Source organism: Denticeps clupeoides, chromosome 14 (genome assembly GCF_900700375.1).
Source record: "Denticeps clupeoides chromosome 14, fDenClu1.1, whole genome shotgun sequence".
NCBI classification, from domain to species: domain Eukaryota; kingdom Metazoa; phylum Chordata; class Actinopteri; order Clupeiformes; family Denticipitidae; genus Denticeps; species Denticeps clupeoides.
The window spans coordinates 11,906,235-11,927,520 of NC_041720.1; the positions used below are offsets into that span (position 1 = coordinate 11,906,235).

Genomic DNA, 21,286 nt, shown 5'->3' on the forward strand with positions numbered 1-21,286 from the left:
AAAAGCGGTGTGTCTGACCGTGGGCCTAAAGCTCTGACCTGTAGTATGTTATATGTGTAATGCAGTTCATTGGAGCCATGTTTGGCTGGTTTGATCTGGTTGTCCAGACAGGCATCATATAATCACCATCAGGGTTGGGGCTCTTCTCCTCTCCAGACCCATAATGACACCAACAGCAACAAAAACGCCAAGCAGTATTAACACCAAGAGGCCTTTGGAGAATCCCAGCTCCAGCTTTGGCTAGATTTAACTTTAATCCTGTTCCTACTTTAACCTTTTTTCATTGGTAAACTGGCAGATTTTTGCCAAAAAGTGAAGATAATTCAGGGCAGTGCAGATAGTGATCCCTCAAATCTCTCAAAAGGGCCTGAGAGAGAGTGGGAGAGAGAGAGGGAGATTGAAGATGCCCCCCAAAAAACCCAGATTAACAGAGGGGATCAAGGATCTACAGCCTTAGTCCCTCTTAGGCCACACATATTAGCATTACCATGCTCTTTTTCATGCTCTGATCATGCCATGGTGGCCTGCATGCTGGAAAATCTGGCTAGGATTGATGAAACAATATTGTTGGATGGCAAAAAAAAGTAATCCTCAATGTATGGAATTCAGCAGTTATGATGGGTTTTCTTATAATTAAAAAAATGCATTTAATTAAATTGACACATTTAACACAGCTTTTGTTAACTTCCTGTGAGGATCTGGCCTATGACATAGATACGAAATTCAGCTATAAACAACCCTAGATGGAGAATGAAGGAATTTTAGGGCAGACTGAGATGAATCATCCTTCAGGCATACATTTTTACTGTGTTTACTGTCAGATTGTGCAGAATCTTTCATTAAAAAAACATTAGAACAAGTTTTTGTCTTTTAAAGATTAATAGTAATTAATACCAATGAATTCATATCACAATCAAGCTATTTGTTACATTTGATTTTTTATGGCTAAGAAGATCAGTGACAGTTTATTATTATTTGCTTATTGAACAGGACAATACTGTAAAAAGAAACCTATTTGGACAGTGTGACAGTTTTGCTTTTATGTGACTGTCTTCAGCATTCGAGCGTGGAGTGGTGAGTGGGAAAACGGTTCCTTTAGTCCCCCGATGCAGAGGTGGGCTTCAGAGCGTCGCTCGCCGGTCCTGCCATACCCATCAGACACCGGGCCACTCTCCGCCACGCTGAAGGGCTCTTGAGAACATCATTATCCACGCTGAGGCAGATGGGTAATTACTGAACTGATAGTCTGATAGAGAGAGAATCAGAAGCAGGGCCCTTGCCCAATTAGATGATGCATTAGTGTTAGCACCTTAGTAGCACCTAATGTGTGGATGGCAAAGGGAGAAAAAAAAGGGAGTGTCATTTCTGAAAAAAGTTTTTGTTTAAGATGAATACAATATGTTGTTAGCAATGAGTAACTCGTAAGGTCAATTATCTATTTATTTTAAGTCATTTCAACTCAGACACAAGTGACTTGAGATGTATAAAGAATTGCTCAGTGTGAATGAAGGAGAGAGCGATTGTGTGTCCTGACCGTGAGCAACGACATTACAACGTGTGTATGTGTCGATGCCCAGAAGAGAAGGAGCATGACACTCCTAAATAGCTCCTTCCTTTAATAGGACCCTTTCCTTACACTTACACACATACACACACACACACACACACACACACACACACACACACAGAATATACCATTGACAATGCAATGCCCAGTCACCAGAAAGTACCAATGAACACAACAGGCTGGCTTGGTTCTCCTGTATTTTATTGAAATGCCTTTACAGAGGACCGCACATCCTGGTTGGTACCGACATGAATGATAGAAAATATGAGGCCGGAACTGTTAGTGTTGCGTATTGATCGCTGTGGAATGTAAACTCGGTGCAATAGTATGCATATATATGTGTCAGGTCATTTTCTCACACCACCAATCTGGTGTACATGTCATAAATTACAACATATTATTAAATAACGTCTCCTAACAAAAATTGCACAGTACTGCGCTCACACACACACACACACACACACACACACACTCACATAATCATGTGCAGTATATCAGTTCCTCTTTCTAATGCTTTTACTACACCAGCACAGCTCAGACTTCATTGCTATCTATATCTGCTAGCGGAGTATCCATCACTCACAAACACTCACAACTCATCTTCAGGATGAACTCTGGCCCGCCGCAAGACAGCACAGTAAACACAGCCTCGTGTTAGTGTTTAGGTAAACAGACCGTCATACGGGGGCAGAGGACATGGTGATTTGAGATTAGTGCAGGATTAAACCTAAAGGCACCTTCTGCAACTTGGACTGACTCTTGTTGGGATGAAAAGCCGCCATTCAGGAGCCATTTCGCTGTACACAAACCAGAAAGGAAGGGTAATTGGCGAATCTGATGAGCTTATTTCAAACCAAAATTCATTACAGTATGCTCTTCAAGGTTTGCTTTGGCTTCTTGTCTGGGATGATCCGCAGGGTTCATTCCCTGGAACTCAATGGTTGCAATAGTGGCAATTGGCAAATGGATGAAACTGTGCATCTCTGCAATTCCACCTGTCTCAGTGTGCAACCCTGCATGTTTTATTGCATTAAGTAATAGCATGAAAACATACATGCTCTATAGGAATTAAACAGTTCAATCACTAATGGCCTGCATCCCTGGAAGCGATGCTGGAGAGGTGCTGGGCTGAGCATGCTCAGGATGTAGCTTTCCCTTTGATCTTGCAGCTCAGCGAGAAGAGCGTGCATGTGTGCAGAAGTCCAATATATTATTTAGGCCAGGACATGTGAGAGAAGAAGGGGTGGGATTTGATGTCCTCCACGCCACCGACTCCTGCTCCCAGTCTCTCCATGGGATTAAACTGGAGGAGCTAAAAAAAAAAAAGGAATGAAACTAAATTAAATCTCAAAGTACAATTACAGAAATAAGAAACAATTCCGGTCAGACACACTCAAATGTAACCTCAATCTAAATCCAGTGAAACAATTGGTATCTGGCAAAACCAGCATGAGATATATTTGCTCGTTTACATCATGCAGAAATATCTTCTCTTTATAATTACCAGCTATGATTACCACCCAGTGGAAATGACAGACAGCAAACTCAAGACATGCAAGTAACTTTTCTGTATATAACACACAAAATATGTGCTACAATGTGTAATGTAATTCAACCCTGTAATCACGTTTCATTTGTATTTGACCTCAAGATCAATAAACATCATATAAAGTGGCAGATTTCAAGAATATTACAATTTCCATTTGGCTTTCCACACATTACAACTTACTGAAGACTAACTGAAGTGCAGACGAAGACTGCAGCTCTATTCAATGAAAAATCCCTAATCCAAATGCACACTGAGTCTGAGTGATGGGTAATAATGGTCACACTCCTGCTACATTTAGCTCAACAGTAATTCCACCTATTGTGTTGGGAAGCCAGTGGAGTTACGTCCCTTAGTCATAACACCAATATAAACATCTTTTAAAATGTCTGACTATATCTGTCTTTAAAACTGACACTAAAGGTACAAAGTTGCAACCTATATTTACAACTTATGGGTTTTGTTCCACAGAAATGAGGGAATGAAACACGTAAAAATGACTGACCTGCTGTAAAAGTGACTTGGCCTCCTCTGACACAAACTCCGGTATGTTGAGGAAGGTGTGTCTGCCGATTCCTGCCGGGTGGCACAGCTGTAAAGACTGCAGAGGTATACAAAACACAAAAGCAACAGCTATATATTAAAAAAATTGATACATGCTTAGATGCATTTTCAGATTGGTTTATTTGCACTCGCTGTGGGACATATGGCTCCATTCTAGGGCTGCACGATTTAGGGAAAAAGACATATTGCAATTATTGAGATCAATGAACAGTCGCATACTAATAGTGAAATGTTTAATTTCAAAGTGAAACATACAAACTAGTTATAACAACCTGAAATGCCCAGTGCTTTCAAAATATTCTACAAAATTAAATAAATCACAAAAAACTATTTTACATTACTGTCGAACGACAAACCCTAGTAAGGCTAAACAACTGTTTTGATTATATTTGGCCATTATAAAATCCCGTATTATAGTTCTTACGTTTAACCAAAACGTTGTTTGGAGGCTGACTTGAACACAGGGATGCATAGCTTTGCTAGCTTAGCGAAGGTTAAGATTTGTAAACTGAGGTGAATTTCTTTAGGAAACCTTCAATGTTTGAGAAAAGTTAACTAAACAGCTAAGAACAGTCTAAATAGTTAATCCCTACGTTTAGCCAAAACGTTGTTTGGAGGCTGACTTGAACACAGGAATGCATAGCTTCGCTATCTTAGCCTAGCTTAGCGAAGGTTAAGACTTATAAAACGGGATTTTATAATGGCCAAATATATTCAAAACAATTGTCTAGCCTTACCTATGAAATGTAATCCCCCGGGATCTGGTTTGGAGCGCACAGCAGTTTGTACAGCCCCAAGCAGCACAAGAGTAAGGCATTTTTAGGCACTTCTCTCCATAGCAGAGCCTATCGCAATATGGCGGCGACGTTCACGTACGATGCAGTGCGTCATGCGGCGTCCACCCATATGTCTCCGAATCGAAAGTCATGTGACCAAACACGTCACATCCAACTGAAGTGAGACTTCAGTCAGCTCACAAACTTTGAGAGAATGAGAGAATGGATCGGATATGTTGCCGATCCAATCCATGTACTAATCATTTAAATCGCAGCTTTTTGCGTTCATATAATCGCACAGACTGATATCGCGATTACGATTGCGATTAGATTAATCCTGCAGCACTACTCCATTCCCAGTCAAATTTGAACCAAGCTTGATGTGAACGTCTTTTCGTGCAAGAATCAAACCTTCATGGTGTATTTGATGTGGCGTGTTTGCACATATGTACATCATCCAGCTGATTTAAGCACATCTGATTAGAACTTCCAGCACAGCGCATACAACTGTGTTAAACAGTTTTGGAAGTTTTCTGCGAGTGTATAACCTTGCAGCCATAAACCCTCTTCTGGCCCTACAATCCACCGTCTTTGGCTGATGGTGCCAAAGCCTCTTCCTCAACCGCACCACTGATCCAAGAACAGTGACCTGACCAAGGAGCTCAGAGACGCAGCCTTATCCCCGCCTCTGAAACTGCTCCAACGGCAGTGACTGGAGAGGTGACCCGTCCCACTCCAGCAGATGGCCATTTTCTACGCCTGGCACAGCTGGACCACGCCATGCAAAGGGAGCCAATAGTAGGTAGAAACCAAAGCATAATCACTGCAGACGACCCATGGCAGCCACACACACTTCATCATAGGACTCAGATTCAATTAATTGCCTCAGCAGAAGGAGAGCAAATAATGAGTGTGCTGTTCAGTGAGGTTTAAAGATGAAATGAAGTCCAAAAATGCTCTTCGAAGAATTCTGGGGTTTTCATTAAAGGTTCATCAGTATAACTGACCTTTCCAGTGAGCAGCTCAAACAGAATGGCACCCAGACTCCACCAATCACAGGCCGCAGTCTCCTCACAAATCCCGCCCACCTCTGCAATAGAACACATGGCGAGAGAGGACAAGTTATTACACCTCCTTCAAAAGCAACAACAAGAATAAAACAATACTGAAAGCATAGCTATCTTCATTTTCATGTTTGTGTATACATATACATTCTTACTAACTGCAGATCAGGAGGTTTGGTGTGCTAATTCAACACAGACGGAAATGCATGTAAAAAATTCTGGATGCACAAACACCACAAACCAAGTTGGGAGAAGAGGAGCATCTTGCCTGGCAGCTAATTTGCATAATGAAAAACCCACACAGTCAAATTGAGGAAACCGTCTACACGGCAACTTCCAACCATCTGCACAACCTGACCTGTGGGTGTGCCTGCAGGCTAGGGCTGCATGATTTGGGGAAAAAGACATATTGCAAATATTGAGATCAATGTTCCGATATGCGATTGCGATACGATAAAGGAAACTTGCTTGTATATCAATGAACAGTCGCATTACTTATAGTGAAATGTTTAATTTCAAAGTGAAAAACATACAAACTACTTGTAACAACTTGAAATGCCCAGTGCTTTCATACAATATTCTACAAAATTAAATAATCACAAAAAACTATTTTACATTACTGTCGAACAACAAACCCAGGTAAGGCTAAACAACTGTTTTGATTATATTTGGCCATTATAAAATCCTGTATTATAGTTCTTACGTTTAATCAAAACGTTGTTTGGAGGCTGACTTGAACACAGGGATGCATAGCTTTGCTAGCTTAGCTAAGGTTAAGATTTGTAAACTGAGGTGAATTTCTTTAGGAAACCTTCAAAATTTGAGAAAAGTTAACTAAACAGCTAAGAACAGTCTAATAGTTAATTGTTTGGTGGAGGCTGACTTGAACACAGGAATGCATAGCTTCGCTAGCTTAGCCTAGCTTAGCTAAGGTTAAGACTTATAAAACGGGATTTTATAATTGCCAAACATATTCAAAACAATTGTCCAGCCTTACCTATGAAATGTAATCCCCCGGGATCTGGTTTGGAGCATACAGCGGTTTGTACAGCCCCAAGCAGCACAAGAGTAAGGCATTTTTATGCACTTCTCTCCATAGCAGAGCCTATCGCAATATGGTGGTGACGTTGACATACGATGCAGCTCGTCATGAGGCGTCTACCCATATGTCTATGCGAGTCACGAATCTGAGGTCTCCATTGAACCGAATCGAAAGTCATGTGACCAAACACGTCACATCCGACTGAAGTGAGACTTCAGTCAGCTCACAAACTTTGAGAGAATGAGTGATATGTTGCCGATTCAATCCAAGTACTAATCATTTAAATCGCAGTTTTTTGCGTTAATGTAATCGCAGACTGACATCGCGATTACGATTGCGATTAGATTAATCGTGCAGCAGTACTGCAGACGCACAACAAAGGGAAAGTGTGTGTGTGTGTGTGTGTGTGTGTGTGTGTGTGTGTGTGTGTGTGTGTGTGTGTGTGTGAGAAAGCGTATGTTCTCTCGACCATGTTCTCATGTCTCTTCAGCAGAACACAGCGGTCCAACACACTTCCAATAAACACCCCACCGATATCCAACATCTTTAATTTCAGAACTATGTATTTAGTGAGCAGTGGGCAGCCATAATAGGTGTCCGGGGAGCAGTGTATGTGGCTCAAGGGGACCAACTTGGTTTTTGAATTGAACCCCCAACCTTTAGGTTACGAGTCAACCTGTTAGGGTGTCAGGGTACATACACACTTGTGAGAGCGATAATGTCTGTAATATGTGGGGGTAATAATAAAACAGAGAAAGTTACAGGAGAACTTGGCAAGGTGTTTCACACTGACTTTCAATTTTTTTAATTCACTTTTTTACAAAGTTTGCACCATGGATAATTTTGAAAATATGACAGCTTGACGCAAAGACTAGACTGAAACAGGCTGCCAAAAACATCTTTCACTCACACCTACAGGCTTTGGTTGGGAAAGGCGCGAGTCAGATTCGGTCACTCAACCTTGAAATTTACACTACGTAAAAAAAAATTGCCTAACCTGGTGCACAGTACATCCCAACGACAGCATCTCGATCACACGAGTCCTCCACATCAGTCCAACTACAGAAGAAAGTCAGCTGTACGTGGCCTGCAAAACAAATGATGAAGATTTGACAAGACAAAGTCAGACAAAGCATTTCAACTGTTGCAAAAAAAAAACCCTGAACCCACCGCTGTCTAACCCAATCAAACCTCAAACCAGCCCCTTCTCCTGGAACCTTCTCTGGTGTTCTCAGTCATCCTCTCACTCTCTTCCCAGACAGAACATTACTGTAATTATTCCTTTTTAGCTGCTAACAGTTCCATTAAGAATAATGCCCAGGCTTTTACGGCTCAGCTACACCAATGACGGGGCTTTAGACAGGGGGAGAGTGGCAATTACGAGAGAAACAAATATGGCAAGGTTGATTACAAAGAAGATCTGAATGGCAAAAGGACGGAAAGTAAAACATGAGCCACATTAAACTAGTGGTGGGAAACAAACTCGATATTGTTGTACTCTCTGTCCCAATACATAATCGATACACTAGCGGCCAATATCGATATTTTATTACAACACAAAATGATTAATTTACCCGTTGTCAGTGTCACTGTCACTACCCAATAGGTACCATTCTAAAGTGGCGCAAACAGCGGCCGGTGAAGAACACAAGTTAAATAACAACAACAACAGAGAGGATGCGCAGAGAATGGCAGAAAATAATAAAAAACCCACCCGCTAGTTTCCACTCTAAAGTGTGGAGACACTTCGAATCTGCAAGTGCACCTCGTTCACTATCATGGTGAACTACTCTCCGGTGATAATGAGGACAAACCAAGTTACAGTAACTTACTTCTGACGTTTCAATATCATGGTTTACACGTTAATTAATGTTCATGTTGTTTTTTAATGTTCATGTTCTTTTATCTGTCTAGCTGTACAAGCTTTTATTATTTTAGTATTTATTATGCAAATGCATATTTCCTTGCACAATGTTGGAAATATTGGCATTAATAAATGCATAAGATTTCCTTATTATTTCCTTATTTTTCTTTTTCAGTCACATATATCGCCATAGAATTGAATCGTGAGTTACCTGTATCATCCCACCGCTACATTAAACAGTAACAAAATAAATTCTCTGAATATAATGTAATAATCATATCGTAATTTTTAACCTTTGTCGTTGAGAAGGACGTTGTTTGGGTTGAGATCCCTGCAGATGATTCCTTCTTGATGCAGGGCTGCCAGGGCCACCACCATCTCCATGGCCCAACAACGGACAAACTCTTCTGGAATACGTGCCTGAGATGCTTCCAGAGACAATTGGTCCAGTTCCTTAAATAACTGGGATACATTTTTGTCAGATTTCTCTATGTCACCTACAGAATCGACTGCTTCAGTTCCAGCCCCCACCTCGACCACAACACCAGCACCAGACGGATAAGTCAACGGAACCAAACTACGTGACTGTGAAAACGCAACGTCAGCATTGGATGTTCTAACAATATTTGAGATGAAAGGGTCCATTTTGGCTCCGAAGGTAAAGACGTCTCCTTCCTGTCTTGAGTCATCACATAGTCCTAGGTTGGAAGGGACTGTGATAGAGTTCTGAATGGAAGAAATAGATGGGAGACTCTGTTCTACAGACCAGTCAGGTTCTGCCTCTTCCCCGAGATCATGGGACAGCTGCAGAACATCTGGAGTTCCAAACTTAGGTGAAGGTTTGGCCTCAATTGCTATGGAAACCCCATCAGAGACATTTTGCTCCTCTAAAGCATGAACTCCGATACCGCCAACCGCGGGAAGATTTACCAGGAGGTCAGGTGGTCGGCCATCATCCACACTGTTGCAGGCAGCTTCTTCAACCAAAGCCTCCTTAAAGGAGATGACCGGCACAGACTCGTTGGACCCCTGGTCACTGTCAAATTTCCAGAGGTCAGAGACTTGGCCTTTTACTGTGGCGTCCACCAGGTCTACCAGAGATTCTGGAACCTCAGAGCCCAGGTCAGAAGAGGAGAAGAAAGCTTTGGAGAAGTCAGGCCTTGTCCGAATGTCACTTGGGTCTTGGCACATGACCTCACTAGCACTGTCCTTGCTGTCAATTCTAAAGAACTCCATGGGCGAACGTTTAGACTGGTCCAAAGAGTCTGTTGTGAGAGGACCACCGGAGGAGCTGAACACATCGCTTTGCTCCTGATCATGTTCCTCATCCTCTGTGAAGAACCGCAGGTCCTGTGCCATGGCAGGAGAACAGAGGCTATCGCTGCTAAGGAGTGACCGTGTCCTGGAAGAGATTGGCGTAGCAACAGAGATAGTGGCGGCCACACTTAACCCACCTTCCTCAATCCCCAGTGTGTCCTGCTCCTCCTCGGCCACCTGCGCCGCCTCTTCACCCAAAGCATCCGGCTCAACCTTCTCCTGCTCGTACTCATTGCACAATGTTAGATAGCTATTGGTGCACTCCTCCTCTGAGGTGGCTCCAGACCCTGGCAAGGAACCCTTGGACCCAACACCTAGGTTAAGTCGGTTTCTGATTGAATGGTGTAGTCCATCAGCCTCCCTGAGGAGCGATAAGCCGGTGCCAGGCCCAGAATCAACACTGCTGGAGCTTCCCAGCTCTGTCCCGAAGTGTTCCGCCGAACGCACGGCGGTCGTGTGCGACTTCTGAATGAAAGGTATGTCGAAGCTCTCCTCTGGGCTACTGCTGCGGAGGTACTTGCTGATGTGAGACCACAATTTTCCACCTACGAGGAGGCAAAAAGGAGAGGTATGATGTGTGGTGTGCAATGTATTGATGTAATTATTGAATAATTCCCATTCTTTACAATGTGACTAATGCGTATGCAGATTATGTATCTTCAATATTGACGTGACTCATTTTGCATCCTTGTATGTACGCCAAAAAATCTATATTATTTACTACCCTCTTATTGTAATCTAATGAAACATGAAAATGTCCTTCTGCATATTTAAGGTATGTTCGACTAAGGATATGTTAAGTACAAGTGACAAATCAAGCATTTATTTCAACATTAGAATTCTAAAAAATAAGATAAAATAGTGTTGGTGTGAGACTTATGAAAGTATTACATATGAAATTACAAATTTTCCCATAAGCCGCGGTGAATGTCACTTGGAACAATCCAGCATTCTAATAGCGGTGGTGCCGAATGCTCCGTGCTAAAAAGCTGTGTTTAAATGGATATATCCATTCTAAATACCACCTGTGGCAAGTACAAGGATCTCACATTGCCCTCATTAGCCCAGCATAGGGGAATGGGGCATGCAACAAAAAACAAAAATGCACCATTTAGTCTAAATCACATGATCAAAAACACTAATTAGCCAGTGACAAACTCTCAATTAAACAGTTCCCCGCCAATCAGAGGGGAACTGGGGTTTTGAGTTCCTTCGCAACAACCGTATTACACAAATGAGTGGCGTTTAGTGCAAAGCTAATTCTCTTTACCCTCCTCACATCTCCTTCTGGTCATCTCGTGCTCTCTCTCTCTCTCACACACACACACACACACACACACACACACAAGAAAATAAAGAGGCCCAGGTGTTGTCATTGCTAATGAGCCACAGCGCCACCTGGTATCTGGGATAATGACCTGTGACACGAGTCTCTCTCTATCAAACATCTGTCTGGAACAGCGGCAGAGAGAGATAGAGAGAGAGAGAGAGAGAGAGAGAGAGGAAGGGACATAGAGCAGAACTATAGAACGAGCAATTAACCAATCTCAATATAGGACAGCAATACCAATCTCCATGACAACTGAGGTGGTATTTCAGGTGATTGCGAAAAGACAACACTTTTCCCACTTTTACAGGACGCGCTTTTGGTCACATAACAGAATGGATTTTTTTTTTTTTTTGGTGTGTGAAATTTGAAAATATCACTTTCATATTCTGCAACTCTGTAATTGAAATCAAGCAAATGATTGTACTGACGGTTAAAAGGAAAATCTATACAGAGGGACATTCAGCTGTACCTTCAGCATACTGCAGCAGCAGGAAAATAGTATCTTCAGAGATGATGACCTTCCTGAGACAGACCATATTGGGCACGGTGTGAGGGACGATCGTTTTCTTCACCCGCCCGCACTCGCTGCTCTTCTGCAGGCCCTGATTGGAAAAGGTGGCAATGTGAGCATCCCGCCCCCTTCATTTCCATTTTATCAGACACACTAATCCATCTGAGTTACTCAATGTGTCAGTTTTGGAGGGGAGGGGGGTGGCAAGGGCGTCATCTGTGCCCCTGCCATCCGATGGCATCTGGAACCTGTCCAGAGTGGTCGGAGGCAGGAAGAATGGCAACGACCCAGCCATTAGAATCAATTACGCAGGCCTGATGCCTTACAATCAGTCCCCAACATGCTGTTGTGTCTCTGAGCACCTTGACTAGAGCACAGCACGTATTTTTCACATTAATGGCAAGGTGACTTAAAGCATTACTTAAATACTCTGTAAAAATAAATAAATAAATAAATCACCTGACATCTGTACTAACTTTGAGCAATTTGCGATGGAAAAAATGACATATATTATATATATATATATGCACATTATTCTTACAATCCCATATTATCATACAACTATGTTAATCAAACTTATTACAAATTTAAATGCATTTTTTCATGTAGTACAAAACAGAAATACTTACTTTTAAAATAAAAGTCTCCTGAGTCCTTTTATCGATCACAAGAAGCACCTGAGGAAATTTCAAATGTCAAGGTTAAAAAGACAATGAATATGTCACAAATGTCATTGTTTTTTTGTTTTTTTTCATTTTATTTGCTTTATTTGACACCAATACCTGTGCTTTCAGATGATCTTCCGTATAATGTAGCTTTCAGACACCATAAAGGGAGCAAATTATACCTGTGCTTCTTGTACAGTAAGTAACTCATGTGACTACATGGAGCAGCCTTGAACATGCAAACAAGTAATGGTACGTACCAATGAGCCAGTCTGCTTATTTATACCAACACATTTACATATGAAGCCTAGGATGTGGAAAATCTTATCTACTGTTGAGATTCTACGAGTGTGTCGCACACACACTTTCTCTGCCAATACAGAGAGCATATGTGCGTGTGTGTGTGTGTGTGTGTGTGTGTGCTCCCAGAATCAACCCCCAGCGGAACCCAAACAGGTGCAGCCTAAACTGTTATGAATGGTGCTTTGGGCAAACGCTCAAACGGGTCACAGTGGAGCCGTACAACATAATTACCAAATAAACGAGAGGGTGGGGAAAAAAACAACAAACGCAATATTTACACCTCACTCCATCTGCAGCCATTGACATCATAATGAAGGACTTAATCACCTTGTCAATGACCCCGATTACTCTGTAGCTCTTCAGCTCCTCGGCTTGACTCTGGTGGCTCCAGAGACGCCTGCAGCACTGAGGGCCCAGTGTCTAACAGTAAACAGCATGAAAAAGAAAGAAGACCATCAAATATTACACAAGGTTCAGCACTTTTATCACATCCGTGCAAAGTAACATTCATATTACATGAACGCACATTCTGTAATTGGCAGAACAGATACAAGAACACACAAAAGAATGCTCTTCTAGCCTCATCTTGTGGTTGCAACATGAACTGCAAGCGGACCTGTTCTGACAGAAATATCAAATAAGAAATCCCCATTATATGAAAGTGAAAATAAAAAGACTGCAAAGTCAATAAAAGTGCCATTGAAATTCAAACAGCACGAGAGATTTTGAAGATTATTTCAGCAAAATAAAAAAAGTTGGGGAAGCAGATCACAAAAGACTTGAGACATGTTGTGAATTTTATGTTTAACATATAGCCTGCACTTAGTAAAAAAAAACGTTCGAATTCATAATTAATGAAATTAAAAAGCAATTACTATTTTGTTCTGAAAGAAACACGCTGCTGCATGAAAAGTATATTGAAATCTGTTCACATGACTAGTAGTAAAAGCAGAGGCTCTGACCACGGTTTGAGTTGAGCCCTGCCCCATGCCGTCCCGGAGATGCTGGCTTGATATTTGCTCAGCACGCATCAGGTACTCCGCCGTCTTCCTCTTCACCGCCTCCCTCTGGCTCGGACTCGGCTCGCCTGATGCGCAGACAGACGAGGAGGAAACGTGCCAAAAACCATCACAATGCCATTCAAGAAGGCCTAAATGAGCTTAAAAAATCAGAAACACTGCAAACCAAATTAAGTTCATATAGAAAAAGAGGAAAAAGAGAGATGGGATGAAAGAATGTGAGACAATAGTCGGTGAGAGGACTAAACATCGAGAATGCTTTTACGGCTTTCATTTCATTAATAGCCGCCATTTACGTCAACGTCCCATATCTCCAGAGAGAGGACGTCTATTATCCGTGAGACAAAGACAAACCAACCTGCAAACATATAAACAAACTGAAGGACCAGCCGATGCTGCTACGTAGAAGGATAGTGAGCTAAACAGGCGACAAAGCCCGACTTCTGCATCTGGGCCAAAAAAGCTTTCAGAGAGGTTTTCAGGAGGGTCAGACACGGCTTGTTGGCCTTGTACGCCGAGCTTTACTCAGACGTTAAGGCAAGGCTCTGAAAGTAGAGCGATGGCTTGTGTGGCCCATGGATTGTGGGGAACATACAAAACTAGTGAAAATTAGAAAACTAGCGATTGTTGGCCCTCTTTTACGACTAATGCATTTCATGTGACCAATCAGGTGAAAAGAGTTCCGTTTGTCCATTACTGATTTAAAAAACCAAGGCGTATGAATATAGCTACGTTCTACCATAACAGACCATCAAAGGGCGGTTTCATAGTCCCAGTCCTGTATAATACCTCTACAAAAGAAAGAACCATATACATTTATTCCTGTAAATTTGTTGTGGGATCTCTCTGCTGGTTGCTCAGTCTCATTTACATTTACAGCATTTATCAGAAGGCCTTATCCATAGCGACTTACAATCAGTAGTTACAGGGACAGTCCCCCCCTGGAGCAACTTAGGGTTTAATGTCTTGCTCAGGGACACAATGGTAGTAAGTGGGATTTGAACCTGGCTCTTCTGATTCATAGGTGTTACCCACTAGTTGCTTTAACCAAATAATTCCAAGTGATGTGAGCAGTTGCAAGATTAAGAGAATTGCTCCAACATCCCCAGTAGTACTGTTTTTTTAATCAGTTTTAGTAATACAGGTTCATTGACAACTATGGATACTATTTGGACACTAGGCTGCACTAAACGTGTTCATTAGTGTAAGGTCAACTAAGGACTGACTCTGTAAAAGCAACTCAAGGTCCTAGATTGGCCATTCTCCAGACCTGAACCCAATAGAAAAATATATGTATAGAAATCTACGCAACAGCGCTGGAGAAGATTTTTATGGAGGACTGGGGCAAAGGCTACAGGAAATGTATGACCTCTGTAATGGTTTCTGGACCAAATATTAAACTCAATTTTCTGGCTTTCCTAACTGTAGCTTAAACAAGAAAAATGACCTTTAATGATGTCTGTATATGTGTCATGCTTTGCGGTTAGTGCCAGGTCAAAAACAAAATCATTTAAACATTGTTTATGAAATGGTATGAGGGCAAATCCTTGCTCTGAGCATCCATGCATAGTGCAGCATTCTACTGAGCAGAAATGAAATAGTTGCAGTACGTTTATCAGCTCTACTCCACTTATGAAGAAAATCTACCGTGACTATAGTCTGTGCTGGTCTGAGGTGGGACTGATCACTAACAGTAGACTTTTGGTGTGCTAAGGATTGCCTTGAGTGGGGCAGTGGTGGCCTAGCAGGTAAGGAAATTAACCCGTAATCTGAAGTTGTCACTGAGGTGCCACTGAGTAAAGCACCGTCCCCACACACTGCTCCCCGGGCGCCTGTCATGGCTGCCCACTGCTCATTAAGCCTGGTGGGATAAAAGCAGAGGACACATTTCGTACTGAGGTGTATCACAACGACATGTTCCCATTCCATTTTAGAAATAGGTACCTTGTACTCCCTGTAGAAGCAGGTCCACCCCACTGCGGTAGTAAGTGAAAGCTGCCTCGAAGTCTTGTTCTGTCTCCTTCTGCACAGCCAGTCGTATCTGCTCGCTGGCCTTCTCCAGGTAATCCTTCTTTTTCTTCAATCCGCCTGGGAAAAGCACAGCCCTGCCGGCCCGACTTGTCTCTACGTCCGGCCCAGCGGAAGCGGCCTCTCTCTGTGATAAAGGGACGGGACTGCTGCACCGGGCTGCACGGTTGGGGGACTCGCCACCTGAGGCCATTCCATCGTCCAGATCAGGCAAGGAATCTCCGTCAACCAGTAAAGAGATTAGATCGCCATCAGAGGATGGGCCTAGCAGTACACACACACAAACACACAAACTGCTAAAACACACGTTTCCAAAAGGTTTACAATGCAGAAAAAAAAACTTACCTCCATACTCAGACTGACTGGTAAGAGTCAAATCATCCACCCCTCCAATTTCCTTATGGACTGTAGGGTACATGGGTGACAATAAGAAATTACAAATAAAGATTTTAACCAATAGTGCAGTGCAGGTCTTATTCAGCTCAACAAGCACCCACATGTGGGCTGGCTCAGTCACAGTGCAGTTCAGAAGTTTTTATATAAATTGACATTTCCTGTGTTTTTTTTTTTATATATGTGAAACCTACAGCACCCTCTACTGTACAACCACTAACATGCAAACATGTGCTCTCATAGATGGAGTTTGTCTGATTATGAAAATCAAGAAATCAATTCTGCCAAACTATTACAATATTAACAATACACAAATAGCCAATTGCCTAGTTTGTTAAAGTCTTGCGCATAGAGAGAAAAAACATCAGTGGCTACATAAGCATTCCTTTTGTCTGGTTTATTGTAAATGGTTAATAATAGTTTGAATTTTTGGATAGGCTTTGATAAGGTTTACACATCATAATTACAGGGGTTACCTTCACAGCACTCCAAAAAACATTCTGCACTATGAGGTATTGAGGCTGAGGTGAGGGACGCACACAGTACCTCCTTACCTTCTGAGCTATAATCTGAGAAGCTGTCAGAGAGAAAATCAGAGAAAGGTTCCGCTGGGCCAATAAGTTCCGATCCGTCCTGGACCTCTCCACCCTAAAACACATTTTGTCTGTTTTTTTTTTCTTAAACAGAATAATCTGCTTTATACAGTTGATAACCAAACATTCCAGGCCTGCCAAGAGCCTTCCTAATTGGGAGTCTTGGCAGAAAGGGCCACAGTCTTCTACCAAAAATTCCTCATAGTTAAGATTCCTAAGAGTTTTTGCTTTGATGGGCATTACCTTGAAGAAGTCCTCTATGTGCTGGCTGCTGTAAAGAGCCGGGATGTTAGCGCTGAACTGCAGCAGGTCCTCAGAGCACTGTCTTCTCTCCTCGACTACGGAGTCATCAAATCGACCTGCAACCCCGCCACATAAAACAACTGCAATCAAACACTCAGGTACATGCCACTTAACCAAAAAGACGGTGTTTATCCCCTGTAGCAGGATCTGACCCATGGCATAGATACAAAATTCATCCTAGCCAGGGAAGCCCACCCTCTACATAAAGATGGACATGGATGGTTCTAGGTCAGTCTTTTTTCAGGGCGCAGACAGTGGAAAACAGGTGTTACCAGATAAAAATATTTAAAACACACACAGTATAATGTTTCATTTTAAAGATCTAAATAAAATGTATTACTACAGCAAAATGTAACATGCCATTAATTTTAACACACTGAAAAGCAGCTATATATTATATCTCTCTCTCTCTCTTTTTATATATATATAAAGAATTTATAAACAGTGTTGGGGAGTAACGGAATACATGTACCGGCATTATGTATTTAGAATACAAAATATGAGTAACTGTACAGTTACAGTTACCGTTTAAATACCTCGAGGAAGGTGCGGTCCTAATCAAAAAGAGGGTCATTTTTCTTGTGCAAGGCTACTTTTTATTTTAACTAAGTGATGGAATATGTTGGTGACCATTACAGTAAATACTTTTCAATGGCACATTTTCTGTTTTTCAGCTTTATAAATAAAGAGATGGTTGGGGAAAAACCGGGCTTTTTTATTATCTTTGATTGCTACATTCATGTAGTTGTAAAAAGCATGGCAATATATTAAGTAATCCAAAGTATTCAGAATACATTACTCACATTGAGTAACTTAACTGAATATGTTACAAACTACATTTTGGAGCATGTATTCTGCAATCTGTAACAAAATACATTTTAAAAGTAACCTTCCGAACACTGTATATAAATAATATATATAAAATATCTAATAGAATTATTCAAATATAAATGGCCATGTTTGGTGTTGCTCAGCACATGAAGTCTAATCCACCTCGTGTTTAACTGGACAGCTTTTATAATGCAGCAGATAGTGTCGATAACACCATGATGTCATTTTAGAGCAAATCTCTGATGTCACCTTAACAGTTTTAAAGACACTGACGATTTGAACTTACCAAACACTTTCGCTTTGGCAAAAGGTGGAAAGAGCTCGGAATGGCGGAAAAGGTTCCTATGAATCTGCCAAAGGTCCCGATGAAGCTTTCGGAAATCGCTGTACCTCTTCCAGACGGTGATCTAAGGTGGAAATTGGAAGTGCAACAGTGATCAATGGCAACCAGTTACAGACTGGAGTACCGCATTAAATCCTCCATCCCCCAAAAATGTCCAAAATCCAAGAACTTGGGCCACCCAAACAAATCGATCTCAGTTGCTCTTGTCATCTTATCTCACACAATGTCACAGGTCACGGGGACAGGCAGAGTTCTGCTCCGAAGCAGAGCTCCAGCCTGGGCCAGCAGTGAGAATGAATCCCTTATGCAACAAAATGTGGAGCCACTCCCAGAGCAGAGCAGGACCCAACAATAGCGGCGTGTGTTTTCCCATCTCCCTCGCCCCAACACAGGGTAATTGGGATCATGCCTGGTGCATTAGTGCCCCAACTCTTTCAAAGGAGAGTGTGTGTGTTTGTGTGAGAGAAACACACACACTGTTTTCACCTCTGCGACACGCCACAATTTACAGCCCAGGTCTGCAACTCCCATCATTTCAAAGCAAGGGTTGCAATTAGTCACTCGGTGGCCAAGCTGACCGACTCCAGACTCTGGCATGGTCTGGCAAAATGTCGCCCTCGTCGTATTCAGATAACCTTGCATGCGGAAAGAATTGGATGCGATTCGCTTCCAAGGATGAAGATTCTGTCTGTCAGATGCTCTCTCATACCAAAACGAATACAGATTGGCAACTGATCACGTAATACACAGTAACAGCCAGTCATTTAATCAGTACAGACAGACTATTTATCTACCACACCAAGGCTGAATAATCAAAGTAATTCAAAACCCATATGCAAGGTCTCTACGTCTGACGCAATGACGTCATGTCCCTTCTTACCTCCTGGATGTCTTCTGGGTTCTTCCGAGAAATTATCTAAAGATGGAGAAAAAAAAAAAAAAGACAAAACTTAAATTACCAAAGGAATTAGCAATTCTAATCAATCAACTTCTCTGCTGACCACTATTACAGGTGCAGAGTGAAATAAGGGTGAAAGTGACCTGTGGGGACAATGGCAATATTACTTAGGGGCCTGGCAGCAAGGAGGAGGAGGAAAGTGTCATCCTACATATACAGACAAAAAAAAACTGCAGTTCCTTCATGGGACTGGACCCCCACAGGGGAACATTCACAACAACTTTTAGATGCCAATTGTTTAGGAAAAGGGTGAAAAAAGGGTCATGTTTCATTTACATTCCCAAAAAACCGAGCAAAAAAGCTGAAAAATGGCACTTCGTTCTTTCATTATGACCAACAAGCTAAATATGCTGGCCTGTCTGAACACAACCTAGACTCGTATCTTGCAAAATGCTGAGCCTTTTAACATTTGCAGAATTCGGCGGGCGCTCTTATCCAGAGCAACTTGAAAGTGGAAAAGTGTGTCCTCTGCTCTTAACCACCACCCTTGGTGAGCAGCGGGCAGCCATGACAGGCGCCCGGGGAGCAGTGTGTGGGGACGGTGCTTTGCTCAGCGGCACCTTGGCGGATCGGGGTTCGAACCGGCAACCTTCTGATTACGGGGCCGCTTCCTTAACCTTAGCCTGGGCTAAACATGCAGCTACTGGGTGTAAACACGTCGCCGCCCCCTCGCACTACACTGTTCGTTCACGTAACTGAGGTTCCCTCGTACATATGATCTCCTATGGCAGCTACGTAGGCTAAGCTAGTATAAACAGTTAGCATAGCACGGCCACGCTAGCATCGTTTTTGGCGATTCGGAGCCGGTTCGCGGGGTGCCAAGCGCGACTCAAGCGCAACATCTCACTGGCACGGCGGCAACAAAGCGGTGGGCGCGACGGCGCCGGGGAAACGCGCGTAGAACCCGGAGGAGCGACGCGCGTCCGGGCGGTTTAGCGGGTCAGCCGGCTAGTCAATGGCGGCTTACCCTCGCCGTGACTTTGTAAACCGTGTATCCTTTCTTGTGCTTTTTGGGGTCGGTGACGGTATAAAATCGAGCCAGTTCGCCCTTTTGCCGCTGCGATATCATTCTGATTGGGACATAGCCGCCGGCTAGCTCGCTACATGTCTTCCCCCACCTCCGAACCACCGGCACTCGGCGTCATGACGGGACGCGAATCGAAAGCGCCGCGATGCTTTTTTTTTTTTTTTTTTTTTTTTTGCTTTGGTGACGGTATGGGACAAGAAAAGCCCATCTTTGCACAAAGTCTCAAACAAAGTTCGCCGAGAGCATTATTAAAAGCACCGACGTCCCCAAAAAACGAGCAGTCAAATCGTCCGTGGACATGTGAAGCGACGCCTGTTCAGAGGAGTCGATAACCGAGTCGATTCAGTTGAACGGTTTTAATCGCAGTTTACGATGGAGCGTCTGGAACTCAGTCTGCAACACGGGGATCATAAAGTTGTAATGCCTCGATGCTCGAACCACACTATTATCCATCAATATTACCCATTTGCATAATGACGAAGAGTTTCATTTTGAACCCTGAGGGAAAAAAAAAAACCTAACCCTAAAATCCGCTACACCAAAAAAATGTAAATTATTTTAAAAATGTACATTTTAAAGGTTTAATACTATTATTATTATTTTAAGTCAGTTTCTTCAGCCCCCCATTTTTATTGATTTATTTTATCCTTATTTGTTGCTTCTACTGTCAATGCATTTTACTGTATTATGTGTATCTGTGTGTGCTTTTATGGCTGTACAGAACTTTGGTACTAGTGCACTAAAGTGCTTTAGAAATAAAGTTGCCTTGACCTCATATTCGTATGCATATTTAGCTGTTTTGATATGCAAACTATTAAATCTGTTTTTTTTCACTTTTAATAAATTTTGGTCTAGGAGGAGTGTGAAAAGTTTTGCCATGAAAGGATGATACTTATTTTTTTTATACTTCTCTGTCTTTAAAATGGGATTCCGATGTTCAGCATCATGGTGGTGACTCTCTCCATAAAAACATTTTTCGCGTGACTTGAGCCACTATGGAAAACATACAGTATTTAAATCAAATAATTTGAATCAACAATTGTTATATAGATTAAATACAATTTGACTTTTTCTTCTTAATGGATCTAAATATTCCTAGACAGAAGCTGACAGAAGGTTAGCCAACAAAGCATACATATTTATCATGATTAGTAAAATCGTGGCGGCGGTACCATTACTAATTATTAATATTATTTTCTCCCAGTAGGCCAGGGTTCTTGTCAGGACCTGAACAGCATTGCC

General features: G+C 42.2%; 1 protein-coding gene across 1 annotated transcript; it reads right to left on the reverse strand.

Annotated features, from left to right (window-relative positions):
• Window positions 1–1,759: 1,759 nt before the first annotated feature.
• Window positions 1,760–20,371, reverse strand: rps6kc1 (ribosomal protein S6 kinase polypeptide 1). The gene is made up of 16 exons (XM_028953089.1): window positions 19,985–20,371; window positions 18,940–18,975; window positions 18,003–18,123; window positions 16,826–16,941; window positions 16,544–16,637; window positions 15,942–16,001; window positions 15,513–15,860; window positions 13,512–13,636; window positions 12,877–12,969; window positions 12,211–12,258; window positions 11,540–11,672; window positions 8,717–10,285; window positions 7,557–7,646; window positions 5,461–5,543; window positions 3,619–3,714; window positions 1,760–2,879 (listed from the first exon to the last, which is right to left on the reverse strand). Exons 1-16 carry the CDS (start codon window positions 20,084–20,086, stop codon window positions 2,778–2,780), a joined length of 3,216 nt encoding a protein of 1,071 aa, XP_028808922.1. The 5' UTR covers window positions 20,087–20,371; the 3' UTR covers window positions 1,760–2,777.
• Window positions 20,372–21,286: the final 915 nt, after the last annotated feature.